This window comes from Diaporthe amygdali, assembly GCF_026229845.1.
Source record: "Diaporthe amygdali strain CAA958 chromosome Unknown NODE_46_length_305281_cov_63_574154, whole genome shotgun sequence".
Classification (NCBI taxonomy): domain Eukaryota; kingdom Fungi; phylum Ascomycota; class Sordariomycetes; order Diaporthales; family Diaporthaceae; genus Diaporthe; species Diaporthe amygdali.
Window position 1 is genome coordinate 21,591 of NW_026517066.1, and position 21,686 is coordinate 43,276.

A 21,686-nucleotide genomic window follows, 5' to 3' on the forward strand; every position below is an offset into this window, starting at 1 on the left:
AAGGTATTGCTGAGTGCCCTGACTGTTACTTTGTGCCCGGCCTTCCTCATTGCAATGGCCGATGTTAGCCCGCCGATGCCACCGCCGATGACGACGACCGATAAGCTACTTGTAGGCATTGCAACCATTCTGAGGGCTCATTCGCCGTGTTTAAAAGGCTGGTGTATAGTTTCAAATGTCTATGCTCCTGTGCTCCTGTGCTCTCGCCCAAGTATACAGTGTACTGATGAGAGTTGGGGTTAGTATGGGTGTGCTGGACGGCGCAGAAAGCTTCGAGACCGGTCGAATAGGTGCGCTGGGATTTATAAGCCGATATTTCAACAGCACGCCAGTAATCATGAGGCGACTTCACACGTGTCCCCGCATCCAGACTACTTATTTGTGTTACATAGATGCACATTGAATACATGGTATGAGATCCTGTGCGCCATAGAACCCGTCCCCACCCCCGGGATAGTGTTGGGGTGGGGGAGGACTGCACTAATCAGCAACTTTCGACATGAGTACCTGGTAGAAGGCAGTTTTGGGGGCAAGTAAGGGCTGAATCATTCGTCACGACCTGGCTCATCTCTTTGAAGTCAAAACAGAGGTCCCAAGCGGTCAGCATAACAAGTCTGCAATTAGTGCGACCTCTTGTTGTATAAGGGACTTGAGCATATATAAGTTTTGGTAGTATTTGCAATGGAAGTAACAAGAGGCAGGCTAAGTCTCGAGAGCCTCAATCTTTCAAACTGGCCATCCGCAGCATATTACCGTAGCAACTTTATTTAAAACCATCTCTTTTTTAAATAAGAGATTAGTAAGCTTAGCTATACAAAATAAAAGGCTATACAGCTATTCATATATCTCTTTTATTTTACTATTATTGTGATTTCTTTTAATCTAAAATCTTTAATTTATTCTCCCTATAAATATATAACTCTTACAACACACAACTTGGAACAACAACCTTTACGAAGTTTTAACTTATCTTAGACATGCAGTGACACCGGGTGGACTGAAGCCCGTGTTGCTTACTAAAGACTCTTAAGCGTGATCAACAACCTCTCCCTCTCCTAAGTTAAGAGTGCTAATTCGCACAGTACTGGCCAAGTCCACGACCCAATAACATGAGAGACTTGAGACTTGAGACTTTCTCGAGCAGTAAAGTGATAGAACGGATATCATCCCCTCCTCTCCGCTTGCCTGCATATGCGCTACTACCTTTCCGCCCCAAGTGGACACCCGGCCCACCTATTGTCATTGTCGAGTTGTTGGTCAAGCTGACTAGTCTCCTGCAGGCGCGGGAGATGGCGGTTCGGAGTGCTTCTATTAAAATATTTAGGAAACAGACTGTACTCCCCTTGTGAATCCATTTGAGAACCAACAACCCCGCTCCTACACGTTCTGTCCCTGCACCAAAACCTAAACATCGCTCCCGACCTTCTCCTTGAGCTCAGTCTGGATTACTTGAATATACTATTCTTGCTATTTCTTGAATTTGTCTTCAAAGATGGCATTATTGGACGTGGGCCTACCAAGCCTACATATAACTATGCTCCTCGTCCTTGCAGGTACTACTGTTATCACTTGGTGCTTCGTTTCCACATTCAAGGCTTGGTACCGGCTTTCCCACGTCCCTGGTCCCTTCCTAGCCTCCTTCTCCTCCTTATGGATTGTCAAGCAACTTCTCAGAGCACACATCGCCCCTGCTCTATTGGAAATACAAGATTACGGGCGTCTGGTAAGAGTGGGACCAAACTACCTTTTGACAGATGATCCAGAAACCCTCCGCCAAATCTCAGCTGCTAGGAGCCAATACAACAGAGATGAATGGTGGGTCAGCCTCAGATTGAGCCCCGAGGCTGACAACCTAGCAACCATTCTGGAAGCAGGACCACACGATAAGGTCAAAGCCCAGATGGCTGCTGGTTACGCTGGTCGTGATCAAATGGATATGGAGAAGAAGGTCGAGGCGAAGATCGTACATTTGAAAAATGTTCTCCGCCAACGATATTTGTCCGAAGGCGACAACCTCAATCCTGTGGATCTCGCCCGTGTCGCGTACTACTTCACCTTGGATGTCATTACCGACCTATCGTACGGGGAGGCATTTGGATTCTTGGACGCTGAAGGCGACTTATACAATTACACAAACTCTCTAGACCAATTGTTATTGGTGACCGGGCTCTTCTCTGAGATCCCTTTCCTGCGTTACTTTTCCAATACCGTCGTGGGAGCTGCGTTCAAACCGAAGTTCTCAGATAAGTCCGGTATGGGACGGCTGATGAGGTACGTGGCAACAACACATCAACACACGTCAATTTTAACTTGCATCTAACCGAACTTGCTGTAGAATTTCCCGCGACATAATTGAAAAGCGATTCGAGAGCGGTGAGCAGAATCACGGAGATATGTTGGTAAGTGCTTCGAGTGGCGCTCACGGCCTGAGTGTCAAACGATCCTGCTCGAGTTCCATCTGCAATCCTAATAATTTGAGGATACACGGAGCTGATGGAGACTATAGAGCTCCTTTATGCGCCATGGAGTTGAAAAGAAATCAGCCATAGCCGAAGCCCCGCTTCAACTGGTCGCTGGGGCGGAGACCAGCTCAACTATCATTAGAAGCACAATGGGCTATCTAATGACCTCTCCTCGCGTATATCAAAAGCTCAAGGAGCAAATACAAGACGCAATCAGGGCTGGTGTAGCATCGTCGCCTATAACTGTAGAGGAGGCGAAAAAGCTGCCGTATTTACAGGTAGGTGGTATTACTTGAGCTTGAAGATTAATGGCAGAGGATGAGTTGTGCTCACACAATCGCAGGCCGTCATTGTCGAAGGCATCAGAATGCGTCCTCCCGCGCCCTATGGTCATTATAAGAGTGTCCCACCTGGCGGCGACACGATCAACGGCCTGTTCATCCCCGAGGGCACGGCTGTTGGGCACAATTCGTTTTCAATGATGAGAAGAAGGGACATTTTCGGTGCGGACGTGGAAGTGTTTCGGCCGGAACGTTGGCTTGAGTGCAACGATGCTCAGAGACTGCAAATGGACCGGACTATCGACATTCACTTCGGAGGGGGTCGGTGGATGTGCGCGGGGAAGGTCGTGGCGTACACTGAGCTCCATAAGATTTACTTCGAGGTAAGTATGCCCATCATCATCGTGATATAACAGTTTCTAACCAGTTCAACTTGCTCAGCTTTTGCGGGAGTTTGATTTCCAACTCATCAACCCGTCGAGACCATTTAGAGAAGATTCCTATATACTTTGGAGACAGACAGATATGAATGTCCGGGTTTCTAAACGGATCTAAGGCAAAGCAACAGGACGATAGGACAATGCATGCTTATGAAATCTGTGATTCTGTTTTTATTTGTAACGGTGAATACACTTCATTCGTTAGCACGGTTCCTGTTCTCAATTTTCTCAGTTTATGCGCCTCTTATCAAAGGAATTCGAAAAGGCTATCTTGATGGTACGGGCCAGCTGGGCTGGCCAGGGGTGCGGCCAGGTTCGGCTCTTTTTGTTGTCAGCTACAGACAGCAAAGCATTTGGCTTGGCAATAGGATTAATCTTGCCCGAGCGTAACAACACGACTTCTTCGGGTGGGTCTTGAACTACTTCATCAAGTCAAGGGCATGATACAACGATTGTCCTTGCGCTGGCTATGTACGCAAACTAAAATTCAAGACCCAATAGCCACAAGTATCTGAGTTTAAGCCATCCATTACAAGGCAGATATTATGGAAGTCGTCTTTTGACCTAAAATAGATTATGCTGTCTTCGCAGGACTGCCATGGCTGATGTCTGAAGCTGGGTGACATCTTGAAGCAAGAACACTTGCATCGAAGAAAATGATTGAGCATGAAGGTGGCATGTGGGCGCTCTCGGTTTTCACACAGCAGGCCACGTTTTTTGTCAACGAGGAAAAGGAGAGGTGCCTGAGTAGACCCGGCAGACTTTGCTCCGACCCACTACTCAGCTAGCTCCATATCGATGATCTTTCTTCTAACAACAATTGGAAGGCTCGTCGAGAACCTATAGAGACTCACTGTACGTTGCGCCTTGTCCTTATCAAAGCGGCCAGGCCGCGCAGTACGCGTTTCGGATCAAAACGACCAGCAGAACAAGGCATGGAAATTATGTCTCGGAGGCCCGAGATATTGACTCAAGCTGGAACAAGTAGTTTCGTGTCGCCTTTCCTGGGATTAATGTTGCTCTGTGCTATTCCGAGTCTTGGATCAGAGACTTTCAATATTTGGAACGTATTTAGCATGCAATGCAATTGCACGGTCCATCGATTTCCCTCACCGCTGTCGGCAAACTCACAAAGCTGCAGGAAGCCATAGTTTTCTTAAACCAAAACAGAGAGAGAAAAATGAGAGAAAAAGTACAAAAGGGGGAGGAGGGGAGGGTACGTGCAGACTTCATTGCTCGCTGGTTTGCCCGCGGCTAGGTGGCGGCTCAGACGAAGCCGGCCAGTACGGGTTTGTTCCAGTTGGCTGCATAACCAAAGCAGTCTGATCTCACATCTCAGTAAAATGGCAATTCAGGTGAACCTTTGATATCCTCCCTTATAAAGATCCATCTTCTGTTTCCGCATCGGCCCGGTGAGAACTTGTAGTGGCCAGCGCGCTGTTGCGCAAAGTATCGAGCCATTGTTGGCGTGCGAGAAGGATTTGAAGATTCTCTAGTAATTCTAAACCTTTGGCGTCAACATATTTTCTTTACCCGCAATGGCACTGTTTTAAAAGCTCCCAGAGGCAGGCGGGCCTTATCGATAAGGGGGCTTCTGCAGGGACCCACATGGGAGCCTGCAGGGACCAACCGCCCTAGCCCACAGCCACCCAGCCTTAACTTGCACCCGGCAGTCTTCCAATGGTATGTCAAATTTGGTGATCTCCACCCTACCAGTTTTACCCGCGCTAAGTTTTGAGTACGTGGCAGAAGATGCAAGCGCCTGTCCTGCCTCGATCTTATAACAGCATCGAGCAGTTGACTGATGACCTTATCGATTTTATCCAATCTCCACTGGTGCGCCAGATCACAGGCGGCGTCCACGTGAATGATGCATTCATCAACGATGCCTGGAGCAAGCTTCCAGCAGAATGGACCAATTATTGGGACTCACTCTCAGATTCTCGAGTCGCACAGCGAGATATGATTGACAGTATCGACGAAGATGAACGCGCGCGTCAGTCTGTTGGCTACGAGAGCGCTCTGAGCCGGCCGGGGGGGCTTGTATCATGGCTGGAGAAGCTAAAGTCGGTCTCTTTGCCTCGAAGTCAGCGTAAAGGGCCAGTTTTGACCCTTCCCGAAGTTCTCACCAACCACATGGAGACAAAGAAACTCAACGAGGTGTCTGTTGCGGCGCCTTACATCCATTCCATCTGCCAAGCGAGCGGCATCACTCACGTCATTGATATGGGTTCCGGGCAGGGCTATCTCTCCAACACGCTTGCGTACCTGTTCCCGTCTCTCCGTGTCCTGGCAATCGATGGCAGTGAATCTCAGATAGCCGGATCAAAGGCCTTTGCCACCTCTCTCGGTATCACACAAGACAGGATGCAGCATCTTGTTCGATACATTGACAGCTCAATAACACTGGCCTCAGAGATAGATGCTTGGGCGAGTGGGCAGAAATGCCTACTTGTGGGACTTCACGCCTGCGGCAATCTGTCCGAGCACATGCTTAGGTACTTCGCCACATGCCTCTCCATTACTCACCTGGGAGCCGTTGGATGCTGCTATAACCACATCGTGATGCGCTCAGACAGCTACCCGGATGGCTTTCCTATCAGTGAGCGGCTGAGGAAGCGGAACGTGACACTGACATCCACGGCATTAATGGCGAGCTGCCAGGCCCCTAACAATTGGGCGAGGACAGACTTGACAAAGCCCAAGTCGATATATTCCAGGAAGCAGTTCTACCGGTCTTTATTGGAGAAGATGTTTCATGATAAGGGTATTCAAATCAACGACAAGCCAAACTGGGGCACTAGGAAGAGCGATTTGGCCAACTTCGAGAGCTTCACAAGACGTGCGATGGAATGTCTGGGTGTCGAACAGGATACGATTTCGAAGATGGACATTGCCGAGTATGAGACTCGGTACGCGAGCAATGAGGGCAGGATATCCATTCTGTGGACATTGAGTGTGCTATGCTGTAAAGTAATTGAGAGCATTATTGCTCTTGATCGTTACTGGTTTCTCGTCGAGCATGGAGCTCGCAACGTGGACATTGTTCCCATCTTTGAGTATAAGATCTCACCGAGGAATCTGATGATGGTAGCCGAAAAGCCTCACTAGTGTTCAAGTGTGAGGCCAAGAAATGACACCATGTATATCTTCTGCACTTTCCTGAGGAGAATTCTGTTTTCAGTGACCAAAAGACGGCCCGACACCTTGACAAAGCGGGTGTGGTATCTTTCCACGGTAATTACACAGTAGCACTCAGGACCTGGGACCCTGGTGGTATTCAGTCACTCTAGCAAGGGTTTGCAAGCATGCAAGAAAAAAGTGCCGTTGCAACCCTGCCTGCGCTGCCAAGCTCTCCAATCCTTCAACAGGCATGTAAGAAAATAGTTTAAAAAGCGAGCACGATGCCGCCTCCTCACCGGCAACGGACGTCCACGGCCGACAATGTTTTCCTACCTTCCTCGTCGGTCGGTCGTTGCGCTGCCTCTCCTCTCATCTCATTCTGTTTCCCCAGACAGCCCCCCCCCCCCCGCGGGAACGGATCCACTAAATCTGTCCCGGAAATGGTGAAGCCAAGCAATCTGTACGCCGCCATGGCGAGCACTATCCAGACCTTCTTCGCCGACTACGACCGGGCGCCCGATGACGGGCCGTCAGTGCTCTCCAACACCCTCACGCCAGGCTGCCGCCGTTACCTGCGCCCCTACACCTTCACTGACGCTCTTGGGTTCCCGCGGGACTTCTTTTTCAACAATACCGCATACGAGGCCGGCATAGCCAGCGAGCTGTCCGTCACACAGACAGCTAACTGGACCGTGCTCTTCACGTCGATAGATGTGCGAAACCTTAAGGCGTCTGCTTTCTCGGAGTACAGAGTTAGCCTGTGCGGCACGGACGAGTATCTGGTGGAGGTGTCTTGGTTCTGGGACTTTACCGAAGACGGCAAGAAGATTTGGAACATCATCGAAGTTCTGGAGCCAATTACTACTCTCAACTATTCAGCAAAAGCTGTAGAGATAGCGGCGTCGGGGCAGACATGTTAGTCTGGCGCATAAAGGGTCATCCTGTCATCTCGACTTTATTATTAGAGAGCATTGTAACAAATTGGATAGCAAAAGATTTCAGAATATTAAGATTAAATAGATTTTGTTTTGTTTATACTTTCATATCTTTTCTTCATGTAATTTAGTTATACAATATCTCATAAGCTCAAGAATTACTGCTTATATGTACTCCTTGCATGTCCATGTGCCTGTGATGCTGTGCAGCGAGATGGATTAAGCCTGAGAGAGTCCATTGGGAGATACTTGAATAGACAAGCACAGCAATATTGCGTGCACAAAATCTCTCTCCACTTTCACCAATGCCTATCCCGAGTCACCAGTCGCGCAAAAATGTTCCAGTCAGTTAACGATTGCCATCTTTCAGTCTTTACTGCCAGCATCTGCATCCAAAATGCTAACGATGATCGTGAGTGCGTTAGCTCACCACAATCTCAAGGTAACTGCAAATTTGACCGTGCTTTGCATTTTAAGGAAAGTAACGAGTCAGGGCCTGGCGTGGCCAAGATTAAAAGAATCAGTTGCCGTCTTAGGTTTTCTCGATGACAAGGAACTGATCAACACGTTCCCCCATCACCAAAGACATCGCTAAGAACTATATTACCTGAACCGCCAACATGCGTTTTGCAAAGGTCACGGTCGAAGAGTAAGTAACATTAAGTCTCCTCATATATTTAATTCACGAAGAGGATAAAACTCGCCAGGATTCCGATGTCATTTGACCTAGCCATGTAACACAGCATATGTCCAGATTGACAATAATTAAAAGAAAGCAGCCGAGCGCCTTATGGAGCTCCTCTCAACCTCAGCGCTAAGGTCAGCACAGAGGAGGACACGGGAATTATTCGAGCGTTAGTATTGTTTATGATGTCTTCTGGCGTAGTTTAACCTCTAACCATAACACTCGCGCGCCCCTGAGGCCTCCCCCCCCCCCCACCTCCAAACCAAGGACAATGAAAAGGGACAGGGGCACGCTTAGTCGTCAAGAATTGTTCGTTTTAGCCGCGAGACAGGTCTTTACCTTAAAACGTTCAATCATTACTATTATTTTCATTGCATTCGTTTTACAGTCCCAACATTGTTGGCTTTCGTCCATTGAGGATTCCAATTTTTCAACCAAGCAACAACATACAACCCCAGCTTCCAAAGCTGATTTAACACAAAATATGTATGAAATGATTCTTGTAGTTGCTGAGAGATGCACGGCTAAAGGAGGCCTCGTATTTCAGTACAGCGTATGCGTACCGCTGCGTAGTGCTGACTGAATTTCACGCCACTGGCTGCACATCCGATGAGTCTTGACCTGATTTAGCTGAGCGGAGTTCACCGCCCGGCACGGAAGCACGGGAAGCTGAACTGCAAATTTCAGCAGACTAAATCCCAATACGAGGTAGGATTAGGATTTATGTGCTTGGCAACAGCGTCACTTATGTAATTATTGACGACAGGAACTGCTCAGTATAAAATCTCTGCACTTCGTCCAGAGAAATTGCTGGTCAAGAATCTGCATAATTTGGCTCCTACCCTGAAACAAGTCCCATCCGAAATCGCCAAGCCGCTAAGATGTTCTTCTGGAAAGCTTTGGTCCCAACCATCTCCACGACAAGTCTCGTCGCCGCTGCCATTCTAGGCTCAAGCCACATAGGGATTAAGAGATCCGAGGGAACAGTCACCGGCGCAGAAGACGGCACATCATACCACTTCAACTCGACGGGAACGTCCGCCCAATGTGCCGGGCTTTCTGTGGCTGATCTCGAATCGAGCCTGGCGCGATTTGACTCACTCTTTCCCCCACAGTCAGTACAAGGCAATTTGTGGCAGCTATGCCCCACGAAAGAAGGAATCATCAGCTAATTCTATTGCAGATACAGTGCCGGTCCATTCTATGAGGGCCAGACGGTCTGGAGTTCCGGTGCTCTGTATCTCGACACAGCATCGGGTGTCAAGGGCTTTTACATCTCATACTCGACAGTGACACCGAACACGACTGCCACCTGGGTGGACGCTGGCGCCGATATCTTGAATGTTTGGCTCGCGGTGCGGGAGGACATCGTTGAAGAGTGGTCTCAGGGTTCAACTTTTCAATGGGCTTGGTATAGCATCGACAAGACGATCGACGGAGTCAGCAACCATGCCGGAGAGTTCACCATCCAGATCCAGACGCCCACATTTGTTAAGCTCTGCGATACTTCATGCGGAGGGACGTGCAACCCCAACATATGTACTTGTTAGTCGGAAACCTTCAGCAGAGAATAGTTTTGCCTGTCTCTGAGCGAAGGATCGCAATTCAAGTGCCACAATTATCGCCATTAAGCCATCCACAAGTAGGATTTCTTCATCATCGTTGATGACCCCGTGCACTGTCCTGACCAACCCTAGCCAACCCTAGAAGTTAATATGTCACAAGCACACCAGCCCTGGCGTGCAGCTCGTGGCTTAGATCGTTTGATGCCGTCGTCTCCCGTACTACTGTTCATCTCGATTGCTGGATGTTGACAATCTGAACCCTAATGTCATACCAAGAAACATTGATGCGAATGTACTCGTGAACGACATGCTGAGTTTGAGCACTATTGGAGGAAAATTGCTGGTTACATGACTGGAGCACATCCTACCAGGTATCATATGGATGGACAAGAACAGAGAAGTCCAGATTTCGAAAATGCGCGTCGTGTTGCTACTCTTGTGCCATATGTATTATATCAGCAACAGTCCCGAAAGAGACTTTCCTCAGTATGAAATGGCTTTGCTGAATCCAACTAGTTCCCAATTAGAGACCAGTAACGAAACTATACTTCGGTTTCGTTATACTTTAATTGAAGGGGTCTTTCGAACAAACCAAATGGAACTTATATAATCGATTTTTCTCCAATAATAGAATTGAATTCGTTTATATAATCACTCCATCAAGCGATTTCTAGCTTATCAACATCAATCTGCTCTGGCTCTTTTCCTTGGAACTTCGGCGCCTGGCCCTCGATACACACTTCATGCTTCTGATCAATTGGAAAAGGCCACACTTTCCAACACAGCCAGTATGTGGACGCTGAAACCAGGGTGCTGACCAGCCAGCTGAGGCTGTATAGGTATGTGGCCTGTTTTGGGATGCCCTTGCCACCGCAGGCTACGGCCAACCCAGGCATATTCGGCACGATACCAAAGATGAACGCGATGATGGCGCGGGGATTGACCCCCATAGTGTAATAATGGGTCCCTTTTGGATCGTACAACGAGGATATTCTAAGGCTCCTGGCCCGACAGACCCAATAGTCGCAGACGATGATGCCCGCAACGGAGCCCAGAAAGAGTGAGTACCCGCCGAGGAACGAAGAAAAAGATGTCGCGCTGATAGAAATGGTCAGCCACGGGCCTCTCAACTACGGGAAATATCTCACCCAGAGCTTCATACCTATACTGAATGTACCACGGCATAGTGCATACGCCCAGCACGGCGCAGACGTAGGCTCCACGCCGATTGTTGACGTACCGGGGAAACCACAAGCTAAGGTCGTTCCCAAAGCTCACCGAGTTGGCACTGATATTTGTTCCCACCACGGCGAAAGCCCAGAAGAGCCCAGCGAAAAACTGTGCAGCGCGGTTGTCCCACAGCCGGGCGACCTCGAGCGGGTTCCAGGTGACGCGGCCATAGATGACCTCGCACGCCGAAGACACGGTGGCGCCGACGACGCCGCACATGGTCACAAGCACGAGAAGGCCTACAGCCTGGGCCCAGAGTACATGCCGGGGAGAGGCCGCGTAGCGCGTGAAGTCGGGCATATTGAGGGCAAGGGTGGCCTTGGGCCCGATGGCGGAGGTGACGCACTGAAAGAATACTACCACAACCGGGGTGCCGTCGCTGATGTGGGTGGGTTTCGAGAAGGTTGGGCCGAATCCATTGGCTATTGTCCGGCTGTCAGTTTAGTCTTTTAATTTGTCGTGCCGGAAAAGAGTTGTTACCTGCAACGAGGGCCCAAGTGAACAGCGTTAGGCCAAACACAGGCATGATGAGCGTCTTGGCCATGAACATGTACCGCAGAGTGCTGACGTGCAACCACAGCAGCGGCAGCTGGATAAAGATAAAGAGGAAGAAGCACAGAAGCTCTGCACTAGTGACATGGGCAGACGCAGGCAGGTGGTTGGGCATGTTGTCGAACTGCGGCCAGATGGCCGAGATCATGACGGCGAGGCACTGCCCGCCCTGGAAGGACTGAGTTCCAAACCAAATACATGCAACTACGCCACGGATAAAGACGGCGAGGTAGGAGCCGCGCATGCCGAATGAGGCCCGAGTCAGGACGGGGAAATTGATTCCCAGCACGCAGCCGACATAGCCGTCGAGCATGGCTGGCACGCAGACGAGGCAGTGCCCGACAAAGACGGCCAAGATAGCGAGGCCGGGGTTGAGGCCTTTGGAGACAGATGTAGACGACACTTTGTGTTTTCGAAAGGAGTCGTTAGCGGATTTTGACCTGTTCTCTCGCATAGGTCATTCGTGCATGTCAGTACATGCATGCTAGTCCTGAGCTACTCACCCTGATACATCGAGATAGAGAAGGCCTCTGCGATCCAAAACCCGAGCAGGCTGGGCCATCCCCACGTCCTCTGTGGCGAGTCCCGTGGCACAGGATCCAGGTCTTTGTTTGAGATGCGGCTCCCATCTGTGCCGTATTGGTCGCCCTCGGAGCGGAGCTCTAGCCGCCGGCGGAGCTGGAGCCCCATTTTGTGCTGGCTCTCTGGGACTTTCTCGATGGCTGCTAGTTTTTTGGCGAGGAACTGTATGAAAAGGTGAATTGTAGTGGCGGACAAGCTTACAGAGCGTGTCTACTGCAGGTTTAGAATAATCTTGTATTTCATGTTGGATGCGTAGCATGCCTGTGTTGCTGCCGTGCTTATCAGTCTTGCTATCTAGCCTGTTTGCCTATCAAACGAGAGACTGGGTCTGGGCGGCGGAGCAACCGGCAGCGTTGAGCATATGTCAGAATGACCCAGACAGGGTGGCATCAGGATAGTTGTAATGGTCCAGGCTTTGGTCCAACATCACTGTTGGACGGGCGTGGCGCCTGTTTATGCAGGATTATGAAGGACTGTGGCTTCCTTGTAAGATCCAATTAGCTAAAAACGACATAAATTGTCCGAGTCCTTTCTCAACTAGCATGACCAGATGCAGTTCTATGCTGTGGCCATGCAATCCGACCCGAGTCACGGTACCCCTGGCGGCTTGGGTTGAAGGCTGCTTCCCAACTGAACAAATTGTTTATGAATTGTTGATGTCTTGTGCCAACGGATGTGTCCTACGCCTCCCGCCTGTTTAAAGTTTTTTACGAAAGCCTTCCGCGAACCCCGGATGCCAGCGATTAAGAGGATGGTATAGATATTAACTGAATACTAATGTATTATTAGTTGAAGACTAAGAGGATCGCTGTATTATTCTTCACTCGGCTTCTTATATAACACTAGAAAAGGCCTCTGTGACAATGACAGCCCTGATTGAGACAACATTGAAAGACTAACAGAATTTCAAAATGCTTATAAAACGGGGCGATCTAAATAAAATAGTCAGTTCAATGGTGGTTCAATATGAATCGAAGGTTCCTCGTTCTATCTAAATTTTACTTTAATTAAAAGATTTATATTCCTCTATTTTATATTTCTACGATACAAAAATAATTCACAGTTGCTTAGCTCCATGGCTACCATCGAAGCAACCGGGTTCTTGAGAGCGCTCGCCACTCAAAAGAACTGCATTGTTAGTGTGATGAATTAGATTCCCAATTTCTCAGCAGACAGCACTAACCGCCTGCGTGCTTTCCTAGCCAAAGGCCAACCAGTAAGTAAAACATAGTTGGCAGCCGGGGAGACTGGTCGCTTCATCTTTGGGAACTTATGGCAACGTACTAACGCGGTTAATAATCTAGTGCGCCTCCGACTGTATGGGACTGCTGGGAACACCAGCTCAACGCCCAGGAAAGCCCCTACAATGTCGCATTGGCTGTCCCTACCATATTATTGAGGGGCCTGTCATGATCGGCCTGGCTTGGGCACGCAGGCCACTTCGTAGTCGTCCCACAGAAGACCAATGATGAGCTGGCCGAAGCATCTGAGATCTGAACCGCGGATGGCGTGTTATCATATATCCACCTGTAAAATCCCTCATCTCAGTACGGCGGGATGGTGATGGTTTCAGTTGAGATCCCATCTGCTTGACGGCCTTGTATTAAGGGAAATGATAAATATACTCTTGTCAGCATCTCCACTTACGACGACTCACGGCATGGTATCACGACCCCCTGACGCTGGAGGATTTTGCGGGCTCCCGAGAACCGAGAAATTTTGCTATCGTCTAATCGAGGCTTTCGGTCAACACACGGATTTCAGCATGGCCCACGTAGCAATGTTCGAAGCCCAAAGACTGCGTCAGAGGCGCGAGGGGATGCCAGCGACTGAGTGCCCGGGACCAGGGACCAGGGACCAGGAGGATCTGATCCTTTTCAAAAGGTTCCACAGCAAATCTAGTTTTCGCGTCAACGACCTACTTAGGCAAGACCTAGACATCCTGGTTATGTGTATGGTTCTGACGAGTGAGGCATACGAATACATCTCCTGCGAGCACTTCAAAACGCTCAGCCAGGGAAAGGGGTAGGTAGCTCTCTGGTCCCGGCAGCTGCTTGACGGTTCTGACTGGCGCAAAGCCCTACACAGCATAGCTTACAGAAAACCATGGGTTGCCTTGGTTAGGAAAAATTGTGTTCCGGTGTGCCTGCGCCAGGAGCTCGCGAAGTAGTTGTTGTGATCTGCTACTGTGAGACGTTCTAGTCTCATGAGTTCTGAGCACACGGTCTTATTGCAACCCCCAAAATGGCAACCCGAAATCGAAGATGAGAGTTCACTTGTTCTGCCGGTGTTACTTGCCGGAAAGGCGGAGTCTTGGGATGGTTTGCTGAGGACGCCTTGGTGGAAAGTCGATCTCAGTTCTGGGGAAGGTGTGGGGAACTGGGGTAATATGGGGAAGTGTGCTTCACAACGACTTCTAACATGACCACTCGCCGAGTTCCTCACTTCACCCTTTCCCGACACCAAAGGATCTTACGTGTACTGATGGCGTCGCCTTCGCAGGTAATTGACCCGCGACTCTGAGATATAATACATGTGGTTTCAACTTAGATACAACTGTTTACGGTAGTATTAAAGCCGAAAGTTTTACTCCACACCCGAGGGATATACGTCATCCCCAGACAAAATAGGAGTGAATACAACCTGTACTTCTAAGTGAATATAAAGTAGTATTACTGGGACCCTATACGCGTACGTAAGCTTCAGGTCAGACTTTATTGAACCGCTATGTCGCGCGAAAGAGGACCGAGAGGACAATCTGTCGCGCTGGGGTGTTGGGATTTCGTGCAATCTATATCTTGGTTTCTTTCTTACAAACACTACGAACAAGGTCTCAACCACATGTATAAATACGGCAGTAACATTACGGGGGCTTCCCTACCCCAGGAGACTGGCAGCCAGCCTCAACAAGAACACAACACGAGCCTATACCTCTTACGTTTGTGGGCTTTCGTTATTCATTCAACATGGTCCTGGGAATCGGGTTGGCTGTTTTTCTCCTGCTGCACTCTGCTACTGGGGCGGTGAGTTACCTCAAGCCCGGTGACACAGATGCAGGTGTAGGTGCAATCGGAGGTCCATCGCCCTACCAGTCGCCAAGGTTCAGGTGGTGGTGGCCTGGTGGCTGGATCGAGCCAGCAGAGGTCCAATCTGAGATCGTGGCCATGATCGACGCTGGATTTGGAGGCGCTGAGGTTGGGGACGTCGAGGATAGCATCAAAGTTCAGATGGACCCTCAAGTTTATGGTTGGGCACAGAGCAGATGGAACGCAGGTGTGGCTGCTGCGTGTGAGCATGCTGACAGGTATGAATATTTGATCCTGCCTCGGGAGACCTTAAGGAGTTCTGAGGCTGACTATTGGATATGGGAATGACCAGCATTGGTGGACACTTAGACCTTACTCTTGGTCCGCACTGGCCAACAGGATTCCCTGGATACACTCCAGACTCTCCCGAGACCATGAAGGAGCTTGTCCACGGCCAGGTCTTTGTTCAGAGTGGTCAGACTTATACAGGAGCACTGCCTATTCCCGTCGCAGCACCATCCGGAAACGAGACTGGTAATCCGAACGTCGTGGCGACTCCGAAACTAGCTGCAGTCCTATTTGCCCGCGTCAAATCGATCAACGAAACAACGTCGGCGGTGGCCTTTGATCCGTCGACAGTGCAGGTCATTACCAGCAGGGTTACCAACAGCACTATTTCTTGGACGGCTCCTGGCGACGGAGACTACATTCTGGTCGCAGCATATGGACGCGGCACTGGCCAGATCCAAAACATATACGATGGTTCGTTGCAAGAACCTTATCACCTCACATTCCGATTGACAACTTGACTAATCTTCATGAAAGGAAACGTGGATGCCCCAAAGGTTACGTATCCATTCCCAGCCTATATAGTAGATCACTTCAGCAAGGATGGCGTGGAGGCTGGCGTGAGGTTCTGGGACGAGCATGTCTTGACGACTGATGTACGCGCCTGCCTCGCGCGGTAAGCTATTTTCCATACCTTCTGCTTCAAGGGTATCATTCGCAGCCTATGTACTTTCAACAGGTTAAAAATCACTAAGGAAAGTTCAATGTAGAAACAACGGCTCCATCTTCGAGGACTCACTCGAGCTCAAGACCAAACAGTACTGGACGCTGAACTTCCTCAACGAGTTCGAGACCCGACGGGGCTACGACCTGTCTCCGTTCCTACTCTACGTTATCAAGGATACGAACTCCTTTTCGGGGGATACTAAAATCTCCGATAAAGTGACGAACGACTTCTACCAGACAGTGTCGGATTTGTACACCGAGTATCGGCTGGGAGGACTCAAGGCTTGGGCCAACAGTATTGGCATGAGACTCCGTGTTCAGCCGTACACCGCGTCTTTCGACAGCACCTACGCCGCAAGCCTGGTGGATATCCCAGAGGGCGAGTCGCTCGGGTTTGAGGGCAATATTGACGCCTTCCGCGTTCTGGCCACTGGCAGAGACATTGGGGGATCTACCACGATCCTCTCGGACGAACTTGGTGCGTACATGGGGAAAGCTTACGGGATGACATGGAAGTTCCTTCTTAGCACAGCCAACCTGGATATGTCTACTGGGGTCAGCCAAGTTGTCATCCATGGATTCCCCTACAGCTCGTCTCCGGACAGTCGCTGGCCAGGCTTCGCTGCATTTACTCCCCTTGGCACCAACTCAAACGGCTTCGCCGACGCCTGGGGCCCACGCCAGCCTCAGTGGATGTTCGCCACCAATGCCAGCCGCTACCTAGCCCACGCGCAGAAATTACTCCAAGACGGTGGCCCTTCCATCGACGTGGCTATCCTCAATGACGCATGGGGCATCGATGGCGAGTGGCCGGACGATTCGCTGAACGCGGCTGGATTCTCGTACCAGTTCCCAACACCGGAGCTGCTCATCAGGCATAACATCACCGTCGACGAAGCACGTCTTGCACCATTGGGACCCAGTTACAAAGCCATGGTGGTAAATAGCCCGGCCATGGACGCCAGCGTTGCTAAGCTTCTGCTGGATTACGCCCAGAATGGCCTGCCCGTCGTACTTGTCGAGCCGCTTCCCAACGCAACCTTTTCCTACAGCAATGATACCGCCGCCCAGCTCAAACGCTTAAGTGACCTTCTATCTGAGATATTAAGCCTGTCGACTACTACTTCAGTCTCCGACAAGACCGCGGTTCCGAGTGCCCTAAGTAGGCTGGGTGTTCAACCCTCTGTGCGATACTCCACGAGGGAGAACGCCAGCCTGATCACATATCGTCGCACTATGGGCTCGGGGTATCTGTACTGGGTCTATAATAACGGTCATGACCTATTTGATGGTGGTTTTGAGCTAGAGGGTGAGGGCTACCCATTGTCAATCAACCTGTGGGGTGGGTCTGTCAACCCGCTGGCAGCGTTCGCCTTCTCAGATGGCTACGTCTCGGTAAATTCGACCATACAGCCCACATCCGTGGCTGTATTTTAGTATGTCTCTTAAGCTCCTCCCATTTCAACTCTTTTTCAAATCAATTTACCCTGCCAGGAGCAGGGACTAGGCATAATCGCTGACTTAATGTATCAGCTTGGGACCCGACAACGACTTCGGCGCATCCCATCCCACCAATCCCCTCGTGGCCACAAACTGCGACAATTACGTCCGAGATGGGACCATCTACATTTCCTCAAAATCTAACTGTAGCGCCTCCACATCCAATGGCACGCACATTACCCTATCTCCTTCCTCGCTGCCCTCCTCAACCTCGCCCTCTAAATGGATCCTCAGCGTCCAAGACTGGCGTCCTGCCCAGGTCAACGAAATGGGTCTAGACTCACCTGACACCGTCAAAGAGAACCTTGACCCCATAACCCTAACTGAGCTCTCCGCTTGGCCCAACATTACCGGCCTCATCAACGCCAGCGGTATTGGCAAATATGCCACCACGATTTCTCTCACCAAGGGAACCAGTTCGGCAACTCGGGTCCTTCTTGAAGTAGGCCACGTGGAGGGTACCTGGGGCGTGCGGCTCAACGGCCAGGTTCTCACCTCAGTCGACTGGTTCGGCAACAAGCCTATCGACGTGACGGATCTGGTTCTTGATGGTGTGAATTGTGAGTTCCTGCCAGTCACATTCCAATGATCGATTCATTCATTGACAATTGAATCAATAAGATCTCGAAATTACCGTTGCCACAACGCTGTGGAACAAATTGAGGGCCGTGTGGCCTGAGTTGTATGGATCGTTGGAGGCACAGCTGATCGGACTAATTGGGCCCGTAAACTTTTCGTACTCGTTGGAGGAGGCTTTGTAAAATGGTTCATCAATATTTGGGGGGCATTTAGGTGTAACTGTGTCAATTACAAGACTTAGTAGTGGAACCTGGTACAGACTTTCTAATCTGGCAGCCGCCAATCCTGTAAGAAGACCCGCGGTACGCTAAGGAAAATAATACCAATGGAAAGGCAAGAACCTACATGTTAAGGGGACCGGAACTTATTCTCAAGGCTGATTTTATCTGCCAAAATAGGTAAGACATAGATGGGAAGGGGTTTCACAATTAAACATCGGACCAGGTATAGGCCGCAGGAGATTATCCGGTCTGTGCCTAATCGAGAACAAGCCGGGCAAACCGAAAGTGCGCTCCCTGTCTGCGGTTGCCAGGGAAGATAGAATGTGTTCTGCTGATGTCATGTGCCCTTGATGTTCTATAATATAATGCCGCCGGGTCGGCATCGATGATGGCGCTCGGGACCGGAACGTATAATCAACATTGCCGCTAAGATCAGGCTCCCTAGGTATTATGTCTTTAAAGTACTATCGTTATCTAGTTGTCTATATGTATTTCGAGTGCCGTTTCTGCCATTTTGAAAACGTATTTACAGGCTGTAAGGTGTTTCCTTTCTTATGATGTAAACCTCTCCCACGAGAACCGTGCAGCCGACGGTCATGGCGATAGCTATGATTGGAACGTTGACACGGGCAAATTCCATCCTACGGATATGAATGTGCTTCCTTTTGAGGATGTCCCGCCATAATAGCCCTGCCAACGATGCGCTAAAGGCAGTACTGAAGGCGCCGTAGTTGACACCAAGCGCCATAGTATAAACAGTCGCCCAAAATGTCCGATCGCTGATATAGCTGCTATTAGGCTCCATATGTATCCTCTGCCAGGCTTGAATAACTCGTGATAGAAAGATCGTTGTACCAATATTAGTTCCTGCGAACTAAAAAGCCACCAAAATAAGCACATATGAACAACACTTGATAGTCTCAGGGAGACTCACATTGCAAAAGATCACCGAAAGGAAGCCCATACCACCGATGGCGCCGATGGTGCCCGTTTTGTGCACCCAGTGATCCCATCCATATGCAAAGACCGAGACCCAGCCTTTCGTAACGAGTGCCTGGACTAGGACAAACATTGAAAAGGCGAACGGAACAAGCGCGAAGGGCAGGTGTGAAATCACGGCCATGACGGTTGGGAACGTCTCCTGCGACCATCGGTATCCGTCTTTACAGAGGGAGATGAGCGTCGGCGGGCTGTGATTCCTCCCGTTGCTTACTGTACTTTCGTCCAGCTCGCATTTCTTATTCTTGTTTGCGGATTCATCGATGCCCGAAATTAGGACGTCTTCCACCGGAAAGCTGGATTCTTCAGCACAAGGCAAATCGTCTCTTTTCTCGAAAACGGTCGGGTCACTGCTTGATGGCCGGCTGTTGTCAGCTGCGTTTCCCGCTGTGGTAGACATGGAAGATGCCAGGTGAGCAATTGCTTCAGGCGCCGGGCTGATGCTGGCCTCACTTGTCCGACCAGCAGGTGTGAGCGTGAGGAGAGGAGCGGGTCCTCTCCCGGGACTAACAGGCTGTATGTCGTAGCCTTGGTCTTTCACACCGTCCTTTGTATCAGCGTCGGTATCCTGGACTTGAATCTCAGGCCAAGCTTCTCTGGAGAGGCTGCGTGTTATCGACAGCATCTCGACGCCACCCTCAGTAGATAGCTGTCTCCCTCCAAAGTGCTCTGTGATCCTATCTCCTCTCAACGCTCTCTCCCTACGAGCCCGTTCAACCTCTTGTCGTCCTCTGCGAGAGATTGCTCGTGTATCCTCACGGTGGATCCACCCGAATGCGAGATCCCAGCACAGCATAACAAAGGCAGCCGGTAGCGTCACCCAAAAGACCTGAAAGTGATCATCATTTTTCGCCTTAACGCTGGCAGCGTTGATAGCCAAGACGGTGATCAGCGTCACTGACATGATGATGGCACCAAACGCTGCGCCTCCTTTGTCCAGGAAAGGGTTCATGATCTCGACGAGAGAAAGAAGCTGGCCTTGGTCGTCGTTTGTGTGGGCCTCCTCCTCATCGTCTACAATTCCTCTGGCGTTTGGAATGTTGGGGTTGACAGCAGGTTTCAACTTAGCCTCTGCTGGAAGCTCGCGCATTGTGATAGATACGGGGATAAGGCCCTCGTTGGCAAAGACGATGTATAGCAGGAAGGGGAATAATACAACGGCAGTAACAATAACAGGAACCACCATATTAGCGGTATAATTGATAAACTTGATATTAAAAGCTCCTGCGAGAACAAGGTTGGTTGGGTTTGATGAAACGAGGATTGCTGAAGCAATGTTGGCTATTGAGAACTGAGTGAAAATCCAGGCTCTGGGATGTTTGATATTATTTGATACTCGCGTCATATAGGCCAAAAATGCTGTACCGGACAAAATAATTGGATCATTGCCGATAAAAATGCCTAGGCTAAAGAAGAAGGCGTATAAATAAAAGAACAGCCTATGGCCGACCTTACCTCCCCACTGCAGAACCTTCAAGGCTAGATACCTGATGAGACCGGACGCGTCAATTGAAATTGCAATATAGGCTAAAGTGATGAAGAATATCATGATGTCGATGGGGAAAATGCCGTTGTCTCCAAGAGTGCCAGCCTTGACTTCGTCTCTTCCAATGGCCAGAATGGCAAGGAGGAAGAGGTCTGCAATGAGGGGTGCCGTAACAGAATTCATGGGGAATCTCTTGCACACGAGTTTTCTGGCCTTGCCGTCGTGTGGTTCATGGTGAGAGCCGTGGGTCCTCGGTGATATCACACGTATAGCACAGAGAAATTGCTGAGCAGCGTGCCAGAGTCGCCCGGGAACATAAATCGGGATGTGGAAAGGAAACAAGACGGCAATGTCTGTGCTTCCCTGTTAGTGGTGCTATTCCAACCCAGTGATACTACATATATCCATGGGCAAACACAGGCGGGTGATTCCAAATACTTACTGGCGAGAAGGAAGACAATGAGGGTTATGATGGACCGCCACTCTCTGATTTGATCAGTCTCAATACTGACGTCGGAGAGATTCATCGTGCAGATCGAACTTGTGTCGCAGGCTCAACCACCACGGAATGACGCATCAAGGCTTGGTTTGCAAACACAAAGCTAAGATGAGGCTAATTAGTTCCTGTGCCACGCTTCCTGGTGTTGCCATCTGAAAAGGCAAGGTCCAAGTCCAGGTCCGGGCTCTGGGTTAAAAAGCGCCAGAAAGGGTGGGGGTTGGAGACACGCGGGAAGAATCTTGCTTGGGTCTCCGGCGAGGTCAGCCCTAGAGAACCTGATGTTCTCTCCTGACCAAGACAACCCCGCCTTTTCATGTTGTACAACAGGCTGTAGAGTTCTTTCACGCGTTTCGCAGCCAATCACTTCCTCTCAGTGCCAGCTCAGTGCTCATCTTTGCTCTTGTCAGCCAGCGCCCGACTGCTGCTGGTAGGAGCTGAGAATGCATCATCGACGCGCTGTGCCATCTCCGGAAATGTCAGCATCTGCTTATTGAATGTTTCTCTTTG

General features: G+C 50.0%; 8 protein-coding genes across 8 annotated transcripts; 6 read left to right on the forward strand and 2 right to left on the reverse strand.

Moving 5' to 3' along the window:
• Positions 1-1,534: 1,534 nt before the first annotated feature.
• J7T55_007649 (uncharacterized protein) lies at positions 1,535-3,601 on the forward strand (the record flags this gene model as incomplete). Its single annotated transcript, XM_053134538.1, has 5 exons — positions 1,535-2,271; positions 2,336-2,399; positions 2,507-2,740; positions 2,806-3,126; positions 3,416-3,601. 5 exons carry the CDS (start codon positions 1,535-1,537, stop codon positions 3,599-3,601), a joined length of 1,542 nt encoding a protein of 513 aa, XP_052987623.1.
• A 1,262-nt stretch (positions 3,602-4,863) lies between these two features.
• Positions 4,864-6,294, forward strand: J7T55_007650 (uncharacterized protein; the record flags this gene model as incomplete). The annotated part of the gene is made up of 2 exons (XM_053134539.1): positions 4,864-4,866; positions 4,933-6,294. The coding sequence occupies 2 exons, from the start codon at positions 4,864-4,866 to the stop codon at positions 6,292-6,294; spliced, it is 1,365 nt and encodes a 454-aa protein (XP_052987624.1).
• Positions 6,295-6,746: 452 nt separating this feature from the next.
• On the forward strand, positions 6,747-7,226 carry J7T55_007651 (uncharacterized protein; the record flags this gene model as incomplete). The annotated part of the gene is made up of 1 exon (XM_053134540.1): positions 6,747-7,226. The coding sequence occupies one exon, from the start codon at positions 6,747-6,749 to the stop codon at positions 7,224-7,226; it is 480 nt and encodes a 159-aa protein (XP_052987625.1).
• Positions 7,227-8,807: 1,581 nt separating this feature from the next.
• J7T55_007652 (uncharacterized protein) lies at positions 8,808-9,476 on the forward strand (the record flags this gene model as incomplete). The annotated part of the gene is made up of 2 exons (XM_053134541.1): positions 8,808-9,040; positions 9,110-9,476. The coding sequence occupies 2 exons, from the start codon at positions 8,808-8,810 to the stop codon at positions 9,474-9,476; spliced, it is 600 nt and encodes a 199-aa protein (XP_052987626.1).
• A 674-nt stretch (positions 9,477-10,150) lies between these two features.
• Positions 10,151-11,963, reverse strand: J7T55_007653 (ncs1 nucleoside transporter; the record flags this gene model as incomplete). Its single annotated transcript, XM_053134542.1, has 4 exons — positions 10,151-10,589; positions 10,654-11,143; positions 11,202-11,675; positions 11,777-11,963. 4 exons carry the CDS (start codon positions 11,961-11,963, stop codon positions 10,151-10,153), a joined length of 1,590 nt encoding a protein of 529 aa, XP_052987627.1.
• Positions 11,964-13,515: 1,552 nt separating this feature from the next.
• On the forward strand, positions 13,516-13,884 carry J7T55_007654 (2-hydroxyacid dehydrogenase; the record flags this gene model as incomplete). Its single annotated transcript, XM_053134543.1, has 1 exon — positions 13,516-13,884. One exon carries the CDS (start codon positions 13,516-13,518, stop codon positions 13,882-13,884), a length of 369 nt encoding a protein of 122 aa, XP_052987628.1.
• Positions 13,885-14,821: 937 nt separating this feature from the next.
• On the forward strand, positions 14,822-18,156 carry J7T55_007655 (uncharacterized protein; the record flags this gene model as incomplete). The annotated part of the gene is made up of 6 exons (XM_053134544.1): positions 14,822-15,159; positions 15,234-15,643; positions 15,707-15,845; positions 15,940-17,331; positions 17,429-17,955; positions 18,017-18,156. 6 exons carry the CDS (start codon positions 14,822-14,824, stop codon positions 18,154-18,156), a joined length of 2,946 nt encoding a protein of 981 aa, XP_052987629.1.
• Positions 18,157-18,721: 565 nt separating this feature from the next.
• J7T55_007656 (uncharacterized protein) lies at positions 18,722-21,207 on the reverse strand (the record flags this gene model as incomplete). Its single annotated transcript, XM_053134545.1, has 4 exons — positions 18,722-19,009; positions 19,130-20,475; positions 20,650-21,033; positions 21,123-21,207. The coding sequence occupies 4 exons, from the start codon at positions 21,205-21,207 to the stop codon at positions 18,722-18,724; spliced, it is 2,103 nt and encodes a 700-aa protein (XP_052987630.1).
• Positions 21,208-21,686: the final 479 nt, after the last annotated feature.